The sequence below is a fragment of the Anguilla anguilla genome, chromosome 8, assembly GCF_013347855.1.
Source record: "Anguilla anguilla isolate fAngAng1 chromosome 8, fAngAng1.pri, whole genome shotgun sequence".
Lineage (NCBI taxonomy): Eukaryota > Metazoa > Chordata > Actinopteri > Anguilliformes > Anguillidae > Anguilla > Anguilla anguilla.
This window is the reverse complement of record NC_049208.1, coordinates 23634213-23652486: the sequence shown is the minus strand read 5'-3', so window position 1 is coordinate 23652486 and position 18274 is coordinate 23634213. Positions and strand designations below refer to the sequence as shown.

The following is an 18274-nucleotide window of genomic DNA, read 5'->3' as shown; positions in this document are numbered from 1 at the left end:
GTGATGCATTTGCATATTGGCATGGTGGTGGCATTCCATACATGTAACAGACTGCATAACCATGTGCAAGTAAACATTTCTGTGCATCAAAAATCTGACTTATTTTTTTATTGGGTAAAAATTTTAAATGGGGAGAAAAATAAAAAGTACAATGACATGTCCTGTCCTCAAAAAATATCAATGGAAAATAAAAAGCTCTAATGCAATGTAGACATATTTTACAAGCAAAACATGACGAAGTTACACAATAAAGGAAATACTCGGTCCATGATATTAAGTTTGAATTATATAATAAAACATCTGTCACTACTACAAACATTTTTAGAGAATTAAATATTATTCATACCACATTTTTCAAAACAACATTTTTAGGTATTTCAACACAATTTCAACTAATTCAAATAATTACATTCAAAATCAGTTAATAGGCAGTACAATGTGCTTTTGTATGCTTCTGTCCAGGTTTTCAAGTGTTGAACTGAACATATTGTTAAATGATTACTTCAACTTTGCCACAAACAATTAATCTGCTCTTTTGATAATTTGTGTTTCCTGTTCCCCACGCCCCCCTCCTCCTCATTCTCCCCATTTTCTGGAATGGCCAGATTTACTCTACCTGTCAGTGCTTCGTCACAGGTTTCGCAGACAGCCGATAACGTGCCCACAAACCAAGTGCTGTGCTATGCTATAAGCGACACTGTGTTACAGGACAGCTAGCACCCATAGGAAGAGAAGCGGATCACATACCGATGACAACCAGGAACCCGTTGGTGTCTAATGAGTAGGTAAGTAGCACTTACTCAATGTTAACTTAATGACCCAGGCTGATTTAAATCCACTCTTCCCATGGTGGGAAAAGCCCATTGCGTCCTGGAGTCATGGATTACCTGTCATACCCAGTTAATAATGGCTTGGCAGAGATATACAGGCTATAGTGTTTAGCGTGCTCTGGGGGTGAGCACTTTTACTAACAGACCCAAGGGTTACCCATATGTTCCCACAGCAATAGTTTCAAACGGCAAATAAATGTTTATGTTCCATATTGCGATCCAAAATCATTTCCATCCTGTGGAAATGACCAAATTCTGTATTTTGTTTGGCCGGTATTTTTGTAATGTATATTTTCCTTTGTAAATAGGAGCATCTCAAGTTTAGATCTGACTGAAGGATTCCTCCCTCGCTTAGCCAAGGGTTTCCATCAGCCTTTCTGCTTGGCAGAGACTGAGGATCCCCACTGGATATTCTGGTTCTATTCACTTCACTAATGATAATGAAAATGTCCATTTAAAATCACACAAAGAAAGCAAGGGCTTCCTGACCTACATTGTCCATGTGTATCTGGATGATGTATGATCGATTCTTAGGCAGGAAACATCTGGAGGAAATGGCTACTCCAGGATTCATCCAGGGTACACATCAAGGGTGTATGCAAACCTCGATGTACAGTGGCCCCAAAAAGTATTTGGACATTGAAGCCATGCTTAAAAATGTATGAATTTTATTGAATGACATAAAATGTCAAACCAAATAACATTTATGTTAAAGATAGATGCCTTAAGCACACTTTTCAAGCAAACCAATAAAACAATCGATATACTGTTGAAAATGAAGACAAAAAATGTATTTGGACACTCAATAATGCCTTCAATAAATATCACAGTTTAAGTGTTTAGTTTGCCACCCTTTACTTTGCAAAACTTCTTGACAACGTCTGGGCATGGAATCAGTTAGTTTCATGAACAGCTGTAGTGAAAGTTTCCTCCACGTTTCAGCCAGCAAAGCTTTCAATTCATCCACAGGAGTGCATCAACAGCCTGACATTTTCTTCTCCATTGCATCCCATAGATGCTCTATAGGGTTTAGGTCAGGGCTCTGGGACGGCCATTCTAAGACTGAAATTTTCTTTTTGGCAAAGTATTCTTTCAACAGGCGGCTGGTATGTTTTGGATCGTTATCCTGCTGAAAGATCCACTTCTGTCGTTTGAATAATTTCTTTGCTGATTTCTGTAAGTTTGCATCCGAAATGCATCTGTATACTTCAGAGTTCATGATTCCATCAATGCACACAAGCTCGCCAACACCACTGTAAGAAAAACAGCCCCAGACTTTCACATTTCCACCTCCATGCTTTACAGTACCTTAAGTGCAGTCGGGTTGGAATACTTCTCCTGGCTTTCTCCACACAAATGCTCTGCCATCAGATCCATGGAGGTTACATTTGGACTCATCAGAAAATAAGACAGTTCTCCAAAAGCTGCCGTCTTTGTGCGTATGTTTTTTTGTGAATTTTACCCTGGCTTTCCTATTCTTTAGGCTAATGAATGGTTTTCGCCGCATTACTCTCCCTCTGTACCCATGCTCATTGATCCTGTTTCGAATAGTCTGTGAACTGAGTTGTATCTGGTAATTCTTGTTGATGTCTGAGGCAATCCTTGCTGCTGTTTCTCGCCTGTTTTTCTTGATGCTATCTACAATTATCCTGTCCAATTTGATGGTGGTCTTTCTGGGTCTGCCTCTGCGCTTTCTGTTCTCATTCACAAGTCCTTCATCTTTGAATTTTTTTTACAATATATCCAACTGTGGAAGATGGGAGATTAAGTTTTTTGCTGATCTGTCGAATAGAGTTGCCTTCTTTGTGCCAACACATGACTCTAGACCTTTTCTCAGAACTTCACTTTTCTTAGCCATTTTTGCATTACTTCTAAACAACTGCTCCAAGATCATTTATAGTGGGTAGATGAGTCAATTATCCTTAATTTCACACAGGTGCTCCAACCACAAGTGTAGTTCATCATCAAATTAACCATGGACATGTTCCACTAAGTTTCACAATCAGTATGGGTTTGAGTGTCCAAATACTTTTTTGTCTTAATTTGGAACAGTATGTCTATTGTTTTATAATTTAAAACCTAACAAACATCTTTTTGTGAAATGTTTTGCTTGAAAAGTGTGCTTTAGGTATCGGTCTTTAACATAAATGCTACTTGGTTTAAAAATTTGTTATTTAATTCAATGAAATCCATACATTTTTAAGCGTGGCTTAAGTGTCCAAATACTTTTTGGGGCCACTGTACCTTCCCCCAAACCAAATTTTTTCTCCCCGTTTTGAATGTTCATTCAAGTGGATAGGCCGGTTCCAACACTGTAACGTCATCTGTCAGTTCAGGAGATCGCAGGCAAGCGTGCACCTTCTTTAAAGCACGCACTGTCAGCCCTGCATCTTTTCACTCTGCAGTCCACTAGCTGAGCTGAGAGAAGCAATATCTCCTCATTTAAAAGCCCATGGTGCTGCAGAATGTTCTGTTTTTAGAAGCAGTGCATGTTGTCAGTGATTCAGCAGTATTAAAACACGTTTCAAGGAACCAGAGGTTTAACAAAAACAAAAAAAAGGTCTGAAACTGCAAATGAATAGTACATGCATGAAAACCAGGTCTGGACTTTCCCCATATTTCTCCAGAAAATGACAGTCGCATTCTGCAGAACAGGATTTAAGAAGTGCTGGCAGTGGAATGCTGTTGTATCTACTTCTGCCTATTAGTGAAATGACAAGTCTCAAAAATCTCTTGTCAATTAGTTACAGCCCACTTTCTAATTCAAAATTGTGTTTTGACATTGATCACTTGGAATAGTACTGTACAAATTGGATATCCTTTGTCTTTCCATTTTGCCACACTCATATTGCTTATATCATATCTCTCAGACATGGAAGACGCAGTGCAATTAGAGTTTCTCAAGCTTTGTACTTCTAGAGCTTTTGAAGCTGGACAGCGCAAGCTGAGTTAATGCAATACAAGCAGCTATGTTCTCTTTGCCATTAGATGTAAGCAGTAGTTAATGGGTTTACCAATTTCAAAAATGCCACAGTGGTTGTTGACATAGAAGAGGGCAATAGATTCTAAATCTGTTGAAGTTCCTGAGTACGATGTGATATTCCATTAGGAGTACAGTAAGCACTCAAAGAACTGCTATCAACTGAAATTAAGCTTTTCAAAAAAATCAATTTAGCATTGTTTTCAGTAGCTACATTTCCATGAGAACATAGTGGCAAATTCATTCTGAGCACAAATGCTTGTGCACAAAAGTTGTTTTTGTTGGAAAATGGTACAACATGGTTCGTTCAAGCTGCATGTTGCAGTCACCCATTCATTCATATATCATTTCATTACAATATGTGAGGTCATTTCATATTTTCCCAAACTGTCCAGTTAGTCAACTTTATAAAAATGTAAAAACTATCACTTCACTAACTTTCATTTTCATGACTGCAAACTTGACATCAACACCCCCCTTTCATAAATTTGCATAAATTCACACTAATGGAAATGTAACTATTGCCATTCTATCAATGAGGAAAGTCAATTAAGTGTTTTCTCTGTAGCCCAAATGAATAATTTTTCATTTTTTTCTCCGTATTAGATTAGCAATATTTGTATTTTGCAATGTCAATGTACTATTACCAGTGTTCTTATTTTCAGGAGTAATAATTGCAGATGCCCCCTTAAAAGTTTAAAAGTAACTTTTGTCCTCAATTGCTTACCTGAGACGTTGCAACACCTTCCTCAGACACAACATTTCAGACTAGCCTAGTCCCATATCCCTTTCGTCTTTGTCGTATGGTAGCTTTAATTTGTTCCGGTTTGTAACAGTAGAGTTTGATTGAAGTCCTCGTGGCTGCTCTAGGTAAGAGGGCGAAATTATTCCTGATGCCGTTTACCCAAAGAGAAGATGTAAATGTTCAAGTGTTTACTCAGCTGTTTCCCCTAAAAGTAAAGAAGTATATGAGTGTAAAAATGAAGAAAATGCATCATCATATTTCCATTGTAATTAGGCAGAGATATCCTGCATTTCAGGGTTCTAAATAAACAAGCATGAACAGAGTACCACCAGCTGCTCAATAACTTGGCTTGTAAAAGATTCTAAAAAAAGGATGCTTTTCTATGCTTTTGCAGAAGCAGATATGGTAAACAATACTGTATGTTGGGATATATGACCAAAAGTACAAGTCAAAGGAGGTTGGTAAAATAAAATGGTGCACTTGAGTTTTGGTAACCAAAACTATAACGTATATACGGACAAGAAAGGATATAGGAAATGGCTGGTCCCATGTTGTAAGCATGTGGCTTAAGAAGAGTGTCTCATGTTTTTCTATGCCAAAATTAGAATTACTACACATAGTTATCAATGCATGGAACAGCTTCTTTAGATGTCACAGTCTAAGACCCTAGAATTGTTTGAGATTAAAATACAGTTATGTTGACTCTAGCTGTACTTTTGATTCCATTTCATTTTATTCTTATGGCTGTTTTTAGTGGGTTTTCTTGAACTTGTTCCTAACTACCTACAACTACAATTGTGTACCATTTTACTGTTTTGTTTTCTAGCCAAGTGATGAACCAAGATGGAATCAACGACCTGTTTTCAGCTACACAACAGTTGGACTGTTCTAACCGCAAACTACCTGGATCTTCCTTGTGTGCATCCTGAATCGAGAGAAATCTGTGTAAGTATTATGAAAACACTCACCACACAGACCCCGTAGTGAACATGGGCCACAGTGACTAGGATACTGTAGGCCACGAGGCAGAGGAACTCGCTCTGCACCAGAATCCCTGTAGCGACTCCGCCGCTGATTCCAGCCAATGGAAGCAGAAGCCAGTGGAACGCCTCAGTCCTTGTGTTGGTCATTTGGCAAATGATGAGTCTGCACTTCACGAGAGAAGGAACGTACAATGGGGGTAAACTCTGAGCATTGAACTGAAGGAATACCACAGAAGCATTTCCAGGTCTTTTGCACAGATCCTCCATCAATCCAACTTGTCTCAACATTATTAGTTTTTTTTTTTTTTTTTTGCTTTCTTACTCATAATTTATTTGAATGATTTTCATTATTATCTACTATGGTAGTTTGTGAACTGTACATACAGTAAGGAATGCAGGACTTTTATTATGTTAAATATTCAAATAGCCATGTCTTAACAATGCAAGGAAAAGAAAGTAGGGCAGTATATAATTAAAGCAGAACTGCATCAGTACATTCCATTCTCAAATATGCACAGGTAAAAAGTTAAACAAAAAAAGAAATTCAGCAGCTGTTTTGTCCAACTGATTGAGTTTCTCTGAGAAACCTAAATGAGATAATGCTGTGATGACGGTAAAGAAAGGTTTTTTACTGTGACGTTGGAGAAAGCCACTCCAGTCATCCAGAGGAATATTCTGGGATTGTGGACAAGTATCTCGCTGGGTGAGGTCAGGACCCACGTGGTGAGGAGGGTGAAGAGCAGACCGGGAGATAAGAGGGGCAGCAGCCCTTCATACAGTGAGGTCCTGAGGAGTGCCTCTCTCCTGTGAGCCCTGGAGAGATACCCCAGTTAGAAACCTGCTGAGGAGCAGCCAGGACAGCTACCCTATGCACTGTGGTAAACATGAGCCTGCTCCACCAGGATCTGATTATTGGGTTGAAGTAGTCAAATAGTGGGATATGCACAGAAAACAGGTCAAATATATTGAAAAATCTTTGAATGGATCGATAAATTACTGTATGGAAGCAATTTCAAGGTAGTTCAGTCAACAAAACCAAAAGGCAAAAGTCCACCTAAAGTCTGCCAATTCCAATGTCGTATTTTCCTTTATGTAGGTGGCTTATTGCAGTTCATAATTAAATGCATGGATCTGCAAAATTTATGTGCATTTCCTTGAGTATCAAGGACTGTAACAGAATTTTGTAATGCAAAGTTTAAAATGAAAATTCTGGAGCATAATCACTTTAAGCAGTGTTAGATAACGCGATGTATTCTAGTTCATGCAAACATCCCAAAATCTTACACTGCAAAATACATCTACACTTCAACCCATGGAATAGTTAAGAAAAATTGTGGTCAACTAATAAAAACCATAGAAAAATCTTGAAACAATGTGCGGGGGCATACACAGAGAGTATTTAAAAGGATAACTTGCATTGCATTGTGTTACAGAGAGTAAGATGAATGAGTGAAGGTTACTCACAGATGGATGTTGTACAGTGTCTGTGGCACAGAGAGAACGGCACTGCAGCCTGGAAAAGAGACAAACCCCCACGCTGATGGTGAACGCTCACGCCATCAGAGAACACTCGCATCATTAGTGAACACGCGCTGTCAGTGAATGCTCACGCCAGTGACTGTGCATGCTGCTTGTCCGTGCTCTTGCTCAGCGAACACGTGAGATCACAGAATGCTTGCACTGTTGCTGAAAGCATTTCTCCAAGAAGGCAAAGGAGACACTGGCAGACAGGTCTCTAGTGGCCCATGTTGCCAGTTAGCCGACATAAATCGTGTAAAAATAGTTTTAATGGATTAAAAATCAATACTTGCACAGGAAGAAAGAATACATTTAGAATTCAGAAGGACAGAAAACCAAGACAGGCAGGAATGGTAGCATAACTTTGACCTTTCAGTTCAGACCTGGTGCATTCATCTTAAATCTATCGGACACAGCTTCCTCCATTTTAAAGTACTTCCATCTCATAAACCTTTGTAAACCTTTGCAATAGTGCATTACTCGTGGGCCTCCAGAAACTAAACACATTTCTTGTGGGTCTCCATTATATTGGAAAAGAAAAGAGCATACTGGCATCCAGAGAAGGCAAAATGCTTGGGCATTTCCAACTTGGCGTACCTGCACAAAGGTTCTAAGAACATCATTCACATATTACAAGTAGAAAGGATTCCGCCGTTCTTAGTGTTTTAGTGACGTACATTGTACCCAGATAACCCTGCCCACTGAAAACCTGCCTTTCAGCCAAGGGGGCAAGCAAGCCAATCTTGACACAGGCTCGGCACGGATGGTGTGGATAAGAAAATGCAATTCCTAATTAAGAGGATCACTATCCTTGGAGGTTGAGAATCACTTGTGTATGCAGACTGTCGATAAACCAGTGGAGTTTCTCATTCACAAACAGGAAAAATCCTGTTAAAGGTAGGAGACATGACAGCCAGTCATGCACTCTGAATACCAGATCCAAAAGGGGCTAAGCTTCCGAGCTTTGAAGGAGCTCATTTGCTTATCTGCATACAAACTGACAGAAGCTGGTGCAGCACTAAGGAAGGCTTACAAATACCACTGCATTCAAAATTCATATAAATTGCATTGGCATTTCTTTGCATTTCTTTGTTTTCCTGCCTTGACCACCAGACTACCCTGGCATGAGATTCCACTCCAATAGAAAACAAAGGCCATACTGATGTGCTGGGGTGCTGTAATGCAATTCAGATGTAGAGCAGAAGCTCCCACAGTCAGACCAGCTGTTTCTCATTTGAACCAACGTCACATTTCCGCAATATTCTCCCTGCAAAGAAGTGGCTCACACCATGACTAAATCAGATACAGAACAATCTGTTGGAATAACTATAGTGATTGTAAAGTCACAATCACAAAAGGCACATATTTTCTCATAGTGTTTGTAAAGACCAGAGATAAACATTTTTCAGTATATCTGATATATGTGATCAATCTAAATGATTCGGTTGCAATTCTCAAATTTGTGAACTACAGCGGACATTGACAACATTGTAGCGGCAATATAAAAGGAAGGTCATGAAAGTACAAAGGTTACAGTGAAATTAAATGATCCCTAACGTAGGGACATATGCACTGAGAGTAATGTTACTTACCTATGGCCATAGCTATTAATATATCCGTAAAGAAATATCCGAAGAGAAAAGGCTTGTGCCAGGCTTCTACCCCAATTACTGCCGTCACCAGATACACAACTGTTAGCGTCTAAAGGAAGGGGAAAAAAGAAACTTTAGAAAGAACAGTACTTTGACAAGATGTCCTGTGGTGCACAGCTTATATCCTTTCATTTCCAGCCTTGAAAGATGGCTATCTTGTCATGCACTAATGTTGGTCAACACATGGTCGACAAGAAATAACAAGCTTATCCTGCATATATTGACTTTGTGACCATAAATAAATATATCATATCCCATATACTTGATTTGCAACAGACAGGCAGAACCTGTAAACTGCTTTTTCTATAAGGCAGGGCAGCCCAACCCTGTTCCTGGAGATCTAATGCCCTGTAGCTTTTAACTTATATGCTCCAACCCTAAAAAACACACCTCAAGATCTTGTTTAGCTGCTAATTAGTAGAATTTGGTGTGCCAAATCAGGATGGTAGATCTCCAGGAACAGTTGGGTAACCCTGCTATAAGGCAAGTAAGAATTATCTTTAGTAGAACTGTTACCATATCTAGATTTGCATTGAAAAACCTCTGATCACAGAAGTCATTCACTTGCGATTGTGCGATGTCTACCATTATCTTGTGTGCAGCTCAACCGTTAAATATCAGGTTTTGAGAAAATAGATTATCTCTGTCCTATTTGTTTACTGTTACTGGCTCAGTGCCACTTCAATATCGGGAAGCTTTGTCCTTAACTACATTTGCCATTTTCTGATTAAAGGCCAGAATGTGAACTGAATTGACATAATCCTCAATTTAATAGATGGAACCTTTTTGTATTTCATGGAGCAACCACTGTCATATAACAATAGCATCCTCTCTTTGGGAGACTGCAGACTAGCACATGCTTCCTCTGAAGCATAAGCAGCCAGTGCCTCCCTTTTACTCTGCAGTTCATCAGCTGTGCTGTGTGGTGAAAACTACACTGTTTATGTAGCTGGTGCCAGCAGAAGGCACCTGACTGACCTGAGGAACAGCTCTTACATGACTGCACAGAGAACATCCTGCAAACACAATCCCTCCCTCCTCGGGGTGATGTTATAACAAATTGTATACTGCCCTTCAGAACTGGTTGATAAATTCCAATCCTGTCGTTATTCAAATTAAAACAGATTTTTTTTTTTTTTTTACTTTAGTTTTAGGAAGGGTATGAGGCAAGACTCACCACTTGGCTTATGTCGTATCCCCAGGGGAGGAAGAGAACTCCAGTGTTATATTTCTCCCAGTGAGAGATGATGAAGGTGAGCAGGATGACGCACAAAACGTAGTACAGCGTGTAGGCCGAGACACCGCTCTCTGCTCTGACGCCAAACACAGAGAAGAGGGAGAGGCTGAAGAGGGAGCTAGCCCAGCTGTCCAGGCCATGGTCAAAGAGCTCTCCCAGGGGGCTGCTGGACATGGTGCGGCGAGCTTGTTTACCGTCTATAGAGTCTGTGGGACAGAGCCACATCACACGCTGAACATTTCAAAGCTTTTATGCACATCTGTTATTATTCATTAGACATTAGCTTTCAAGATTGCCATTACGTCTGAACACAATGGGTAGGTTTATGAGGCAATATCCCCTTGCATCTACTGCCATTTAAACTGCAGTATTAATAATAATGAGTGCTTAACTCTCAGCTACCCTTTCGTGTTTTCCCCCTCACTGAAATACTGCACATTATATCTGCATCACAAATCAATCTAAAAATGGCAAACTCTAATGAAAGAGGCCTTTACCTGCCTCCTTGGTGCAGGTAATTTCTGTTAATGTCATGAACAGTACACATTGAATAAAGTTAGTCAAATGTTTTACGAAACAAAAATGTTCATTTTCTCATCTGGATAGCATTACATTTGCAGCCAAATCTGAGACCAAATTTCACTTAAATAAACCATTAAATTAATTAAATAATTTAAAATTCAAGCAAATGGCCTTTGCTCAGTGTCTTGACACTTAATGCTTAATGATATTTACTTATGCTAACTTATTTATAAATGTATATTAGTACTTCATAATTCATAACATTTTTATATTTCAATTTAAGAGTGTAGTGGCAGTTATGAAAAGTGGCATTGTGGAATGGAAAAAGGTCAATTCTGTGACATGATCAAATCAATTTTTCAATTATTGCTTTTGTTAAGTCTGTCTTAAATTCTATCAAATTTAGAAAATTATAGTGTCGTTACACTTCAGTGATATACTTCATTGAATCCTGTGAAACTCCGTTATTTGTCCTCTGCATTTCCATTCTAGTTACTTGGGAGCAGTGGGCAGCCACAGTGCAGCGCTTGGGGAGCAACTCCAGTTCTGAGACCAGTGCCTTGGTCAAGGGCAATGGCAGGAGTATACCTAACCTGACATGCATGTCTTTCGGTGTAGGGGGAAACCCATTCGAACATGGGGAGAACATGCAAACTCCACACAGTGAGGATCCAGCCGAGCCCAGAACCTCCTTGCGAGGTAAAAGTACAAACCACTGTGCTGCCTAATCTTTTGCATGAACAATTTCCACATTTTTACAATTAATTAAAACTAATTGTTAAAATAAAATAAATTAACTTTAATTTGCACCTCTCCAACAAAATTTTGCTTTTGTCAGAGGCGGTGTACAGAAAATAATTTGGTCCCATTTTATGATGGTGTACTTTGCGTGTAACTGAAAGGAGGAAACCTAATGTAACTATGACAAAAAAAAGCTGGCTAATGCATCTTATCATATGTATCATATGTTATCATATGTAACTCTATGCGTACAGTATTCCCATTTAATTGTTTTGGTCCTTAGGCAGGTTAATTCATCATTTTGAACACTATGAACAGAACACAGGAATATCATCTATTTTCCTCAGTCTTACCCAAAGCATATGCTGAGAATGTAGTCAAGCCAGACACACTCCACACCCAACCCGGAACATGCTGCGAATCAGGATCTGTTTCAAACAATACACTATAAATATCTACTTGTGTATGCGGGCAGGCGTGTACACATACTGCATATCATACACATGTATCTATAAACTGTCCATATCTCTGGCCACACTAATAACATTTATTATGTTTTGAACATATTAATGTATATATAAGGAGTCTCTTACCATCTATCCTTTAACAATGCCCTACATAGTGTATATTAGAATAGGCCCTCATAATATTAGTATTCAAACGTTGATCCTTATTGATAAAAATAATTAAAACACTATCCATACCAAATGCATTACCTGATGCAGTGTAATTCCAGTCATAAAATGACAGCAGAAGGTAGTTCTTTAAAATCAGTAAAAAACCAGTAAATGTTAATAAATTTGGAGCAATCCACAGGGGCACTACCTGCAAAAGATGAAAATATGAGCTCATCAGTTTTTTATTGCCCTTAATGCGATTTTACTCAGAGAAAACTGATGAAATTCTTGCAGTGAAAAATAAACCAGTGAAAACAGCATATTATGCCATTCAGGTAGCTATTTAGCGAGCTAGTTGATCTCTTGTGACTGGTTATATGGATATGTGGTTTATACTTTCATCAACTGTCACTCCTGTTAGTATGCTGCTGCACTCTAGCCAGTGTTGTTTTCGTCAAACTATGACTACATTTTTCATCAACACCTAGTTTTTTTATGACAATGACAAAGACGTGACAAAAATGTCTTTTTGAAACAATGAGTGATTTGTTTTGCATTTTAAATGAGGAAAATACGACGAAAGGAAAACAGACCCAGAAGAGTTTTGTTGCAGTTGCTTAGTTGCACATTTTGACTAAAATGCATTTTAGTTTTAGTTATGCCTTCTCCATTCATTTTAGTCAAGACAGTGGTGTGTAACTTGTATACTCGTTCACTCAACTAGACTCTTTGGCCAGTGACCTTTTGGCAGCATTTTCTATGGAAAAGTATATATTGTAGTTTACAAAAAGCATCTGAAATACTTCAGTCTATTCACGGTGATACTATATGATACTTCAACTCCCATGACCACTGTGTGGACACTGTGCTCATCCCATTGGCCATCCCTCTCTTGCTTCTTCTCAGTGGTGACCTTGGCCAAAATCATAGATCTGAACAGCGCCATATATAAAAGTGTGTATAGCTTTTCTCATTGTGGCTTCAAAGCGTTTGTTTAGTGTCACTAAACTAACAGTAACTCTGCCATTTGTCAATTTGACACATACAATGCCCACCAAGTATGTAAAGAGTAGAGTCAAATGTGGCATCTTTGCTACATATTTAAGACATTAGTATTTTGAGACCAAAAGATGAATGAGACAAAAGCACAAGTAAATGAAGATGTATGCCATGGACTCTAAATATAATCCCCACAGGTGAAAGCAAAGGATAATACCAAGAGTAGACACTCACTGCTCTCTTGTGTGTGAACAATCCGTGCAAAAGGAAATACCTGAGCAACTGTTAACACCTGTCAGTCATTTGTTACCTTACTATTGCACAGCTGAAAATTGGGGGGTTCAACACAAAAACAGCTGTTTCTGTAAAATGGTTAAAACATATTGTATACACATGTAAATACCATGAAATAAAAGCTGACTGTCTGTATTTTGTCACATATTCATCCTTTGAACTCAAATCCAAATGCTTAAGTATATAGAAAAAATAACAGATTTAACTACCGTTCTCATACTTTTGGAGTGCACTGTATAAAGACAACATAACTTTTGAAATAAAGAGATGTACAGCAGGTCACCATCCCAGAACTCAGTAAATATTCCTGATCCTTGCAGTATGTTCCACAAGTCTTAGGCACTGTCTTCTTATTTTACGAATAAATCTGGCCTTGGTAGTTTCTCTATGTACAAAAGACAAATACTACTTCCACAAAACTGGACCTACCCAACAAAAGAAAATCTCATTTGAAAACCAGGATAGATATAAAGTTTCATTTCAGAATTTTCTGTATTCTCCACTGATCTAATTGCCTCTTCTAAAGACAATGTTACATGAGATTCAGTGGCTAAATTATGTATCAGAAAGGACCCAAAAAGCATAAAGTAGAAAAGCTGAAATAGATACTGAAGATCAAAATGTATGATTGCACATATCTCTTTAAAATTTTAGTTTGATACTTTGGTTAAACAAAGTCAATTTCTTCCATCACAGGCAATGGGACTGTAAACCATACTGTAGAAGAGGAAAAATCATCAGAACAATGACTAGAGCAAATCATTAACTAGGGGTGCGATCTGACAATTTCTTTAAATAGAAACTGGGCAAATGGCCAGCCAATAAAATATAATCATTGTTGTCAGAAGAACATCATGGATATGTATAGGAAGAGTTAAGTATGTGTTTAAAAACTATGTTTTATAGAATATGTTATTCTGTAAATTCAGATTAGGTTCTGGTCACTGCAGAACTATTGTTGATTTCCTTGTGAAATTATATGCTGAGATTCAAAATGGCCTGTCCCCAATTAAATTTTTCCCCACATACTAATAAGCCATAAATTACTAAATACGCCATAAGGGGGACCTGTTATCCAAACTCAAAATATTTCAATGACAACATTATACAATTTGGACAATATTTTCTGTAGCAGAGCACTGGTTCTGTCTTAAACTTAAAGTTTAAACATACATTCTATTTTAGGACCTGGATAAGCATAGCTTCTGGTCATAAATCATGCCCGGGCCCATGAACTGACCTTTTAGACTGAGTGACTGAGTAACTGAGACTGACTGAATTCTGCATGCATGATCATGACATGTTGTGACACAGTAAAAAGCATAGTGCTTAAAGTACATCAGAGTTCAAAAAAATAAAATCAACCCACCTTCACAATCCTGTTCCACAGATGCTGCATAACATATACCGATAGCGGATTGGTATCCACTGCATTGTACTGCAATAAAAACAAACCTCAGGTTAACATGAGTCCTTACTTAGTGATGCTACAACAGCTGCCATTACCTCAGCAACAGGCTGTCTGGTGGTTTATCCTGCTAAAGTGAGAGATTTCAGTGTACGTATGGGCACCATGGTCCAGTGTGGAATCCAGTGCGGAATGCCAGTAGAGGGCTTAAGAATGGTCCCTGTCTCACTGCCCAAACTTGCAGTCTGCCAGTACCAGCTAAGTACAGTAAGTGGTCTAATCCTCTAAAATCCGATTACTGTGCAGCTCTGGACTGCAGACTGAAAAGTTGAAAAGGACACGAAATGGGCCAGTATCAAGTCAGAAAAAAATATTTTATCAAAAAGACAGTGCAAACCAAGCAGGGGTACACCCAATGCAGGCTCAACATCCAAGTCAAGTAAATTTGATGCAGGGTGCACCAAGGAGGCAGGTGCAAACCTTTTTATACAGAGACAGTAATACGTGCCTATTGCCTATTTTCCCCTTTCTTTACATTTTTAAAACGGGTGGATTGAAAGACTGATTGTAATAACAAAAAGACAGTTTACATATGCCTAAAGCATAACTTATGTTTGTTACGGTCTGTACAGTTTCTTTTTTTCCACTTGTGCGGCTAACTCTTCTCAAGTGGCACAGAAAATGATCACAACAGTTGTGAGGCTAAAAATTTCATATGAAGCCACTGCACCACAGAACTATGTAGAAGAAACATAAACCAAGATGACTGTAACAAAGAAAACAGCCTTGTTCTGCGTCTGAGCATAAACCTTTTTTTTAACTATTTTTTGTATTTCATACGAATTGTAATTAGACAAACAATACAATTATATGTATATTTATATAAACACGCACACACACCCACAAAGTTGACAACAACATTTTTATTGCACACAAGATTCACAGGATAAATGGATGCCAAATAATAAACAGAAACATAAAGTTCTCCAACTATTTAATGTTTGACTACTCTATAAATTGATTTGAGTCTAAAATACCACCATTTTAATGTAACAATTTAAGGTTCTTACAGTTCGGTAAGAATATCAAGTTATTGCAACACATGACGATGAAAGGCTGCAGCTATCATGTTGGTAATGTCTCGCATCGTTGACATGGTAGGTACCCTACCCTAATGCAAGTTATTGTCAGTTTTACGTTCTACTGACTGTAACTATAGCAACATTAGAACAAACCAAATAAGGAATGCTACATTTTGCGCAGTATTAGCCTGCACATGTAAAACCCACAGTTCAGCAAGCAGCTGTAGGCAAAATTTACATTTTAAAGCTATAATAAAGTGAAATTTACGAAGATACAGTCCATTAGCCTACTAAAAATTGGGTCATTGTACTCATTAAACTGGAATCCCAGATCTCACACTATAATTCCTAATATTGCACAAACGTTACATATGCGAATGTTTAGCGCCATATCAAATTCTGCCATCTTCACTAAAAACAAGACAAGCTTGCAATCAAATAACTATAACAGCATCTCGAAGGAACTGCATGAAAACAGCAGCCTGGTGGCTAACACATCCTGACACCAAACGTCCATGTCACCATCATCTCCGGATCTGATGGAGAACAACTGCTTGTAATGGTTTCCATATAGTACACGATTTCTTTTTTTTATATTAGAATTCTTCTCTTCATGTAAATGCATCTAGTGTCTCAAATTTACCCCAACGTTAAATTGCTGTACTTAGCACCAATTATCTGCTAGCAATATCATTTTCGGGCACATGCGGCAGCACTGTCATACAAAATGCACCCTCGAATAAGTGTTTCATTTCAAGTTCTAAATTTTTACCTTGTATTTGTCGAAACCAGCAAGTTGCTGCGACGTAACATAATTGTAGTTAAACATATTTCAGGTGTTTGTGTTTTCCAGTTTTCGCAGACGTTAGCCTATGTTTCCCGATGTTGGTGGGGCGTGACAGAGACGCATTCAGGATTTCATCTGCCCGAATCTCCACAGCAGCGAATATCAAGTCGTGCATCGGCTACGTCACTTCCTGATTGGGAACCAGGTGGAGAATAACCTGAATTTCACTGTTCTTAGAAGTTAGGCGTGGCAGCCAGTTAACGAATTTCTCCGAGTTACAATAGGGGTGGCGTGTCACTTATAAATGTCACCGGGAAATGTCCAATGTAATGGTTTTCAGGCCGACATTTTACGCGCTTGTCAATTATTTGACATATTTAGTTAATCACAAATGTATTTATTGTTTTTCAGAGGTAGGCTATGCGTTCACTCTTCTGACTTGAAGGGGTCACGTGTTGCAATTATGAGACCAAAAAAGATTTACTTGCTGCGAGAACAATTCTGTGAAAAAAATATCCTGTTAAAACGACAGCAATGTTGCCAGTGAAAAACATTTAATGAAGGGAAAGGGCGTATTCCATTTTCTAAACATTGGGGGTCCTTAAGCAGACGCTCTCATCCAGAGCGACATACAAACGTTCTGAGGAATAAACGAGGGTTCCTCAGAGGCCTTAACTTGAAACTGCGCTAATGAATTATGTTGTAACCCCACAAAAGGCTTCAATATTAAGGGCATAACTTTCGTTTGAATATTAGGGAGGTCGAAATGCATCAACCCCATCTAAATTCTAATGGGAAAATACTTCAGACTACCAGGTTGCTCTAGTCCAGGGGTCCTCAATCTTATCCAGAAAGGGCCAGTGTGGGTGCAGGGCTGCAGTCTTTTGTTCTAACCAAGCAGTAACACACCTGATTCTACTAATCAACCCCTTGGAATCTTTGCTAAGCACCTTGATTAGTAGAATCAGGTGTGTAACTGCCTAGTTGGAACAAAAGCCTGCACCCACACCGGCCCTTTCTGGATAAGATTGAGGACCCCTGCTCTAGTCCATATAATGCTGCATCTTTGGATCACAGCCAGGCCATTTCAAAATCTGGGTACTAATTCACTTGCGTCCTGATAAAAATAACTTTTTTGCCATAATATGTCAACTCACAATAATAATACAATAAATGTATTTCGTGCATAATTGTATTATGTCAGCTCCATGAGTTCAAGTAAAACAATGGAATTTGTTTCTTCATTGCAGAACTTTCTGATAATAAAACAAATAAAACATTTCCCATTGCAGTTTCAGTTTTGCTACAAAATATCCCTGCAATTGTAAAAACAGCTCCTCAGACCCACAGATCTGTTACTGTTCACCTGCAGACAGAATCTGGTGAGGTGGTACAGCGACTGTTATGATTGATACAGTTATAGTACATGATATGACCTGGGGTGCTATAAAAAGTAAGTGGTTATATGCCATGGGAGGTCCGTCCATAGAGGAAACGGAGAACCATCCTCCTAAAGAATTTGAAGGGAAGAAAAATTTATTTAAAAAATAATTCCACAAAAATAATGATGTCAACCAATCACGTTCATATCTAGCCTACTTCTAAGCAGCTAGGATACATAAAATCCCTATTGCCAATGTTAAAAGCTCAACAGCGGCCTCTTGTTCTTAGGGAAATTGCAACACGGAGGACAGTAACCTGTTGTCCTCCTCTCCATTCAAATGTAACCTCTCTACCGCGGCTTCTGCTGTCCTATGTTTTACACATCCTCACTAATGCCATTAGACCAATCAGCTGTCTAAATAAAAATGACAGCTACATCGCGTGCAGCCATCCTGCTCAGTTGTAGCTAGTGTGAGGAGATTTTGTGAAAGATACA

General features: G+C 38.6%; 1 protein-coding gene across 2 annotated transcripts; it reads right to left on the bottom strand.

The window, feature by feature from the left end:
• Positions 1 to 93: 93 nt before the first annotated feature.
• On the bottom strand, positions 94 to 16577 carry LOC118233430 (ethanolaminephosphotransferase 1-like). 2 transcript variants are annotated; one of them, XM_035429204.1, is made up of 10 exons: positions 16381 to 16574; positions 14488 to 14556; positions 11925 to 12033; positions 11562 to 11636; positions 9886 to 10151; positions 8649 to 8757; positions 7003 to 7051; positions 6171 to 6351; positions 5524 to 5706; positions 94 to 4760 (listed from the first exon to the last, which is right to left on the bottom strand). In XM_035429204.1, the coding sequence occupies exons 1-10, from the start codon at positions 16435 to 16437 to the stop codon at positions 4695 to 4697; spliced, it is 1164 nt and encodes a 387-aa protein (XP_035285095.1). In that variant the 5' UTR covers positions 16438 to 16574; the 3' UTR covers positions 94 to 4694. The 2 variants fall into 2 exon arrangements, with proteins under 2 accessions (XP_035285095.1, XP_035285096.1); XM_035429205.1 differs by lacking the exon at positions 94 to 4760 and having other exon boundaries at positions 5530 to 5701; positions 16381 to 16577.
• Between the last annotated feature and the right edge of the window lie 1697 nt (positions 16578 to 18274).

Coding starts and splice junctions, on each gene's coding strand:
- LOC118233430 (XM_035429204.1), bottom strand. CDS start 16,437: ATGTTTAACTACAATTATGTTACGTCGCAGCAACTTGCTGGTTTCGAC. Junction 10,152..11,561: donor ATTCTCAGCATATGCTTTGG/GTAAGACTGAGG, acceptor TCTGTCCCACAG/ACTCTATAGACGGTAAACAA. Junction 6,352..7,002: donor ACACTGTACAACATCCATCT/GTGAGTAACCTT, acceptor GTATCTCTCCAG/GGCTCACAGGAGAGAGGCAC.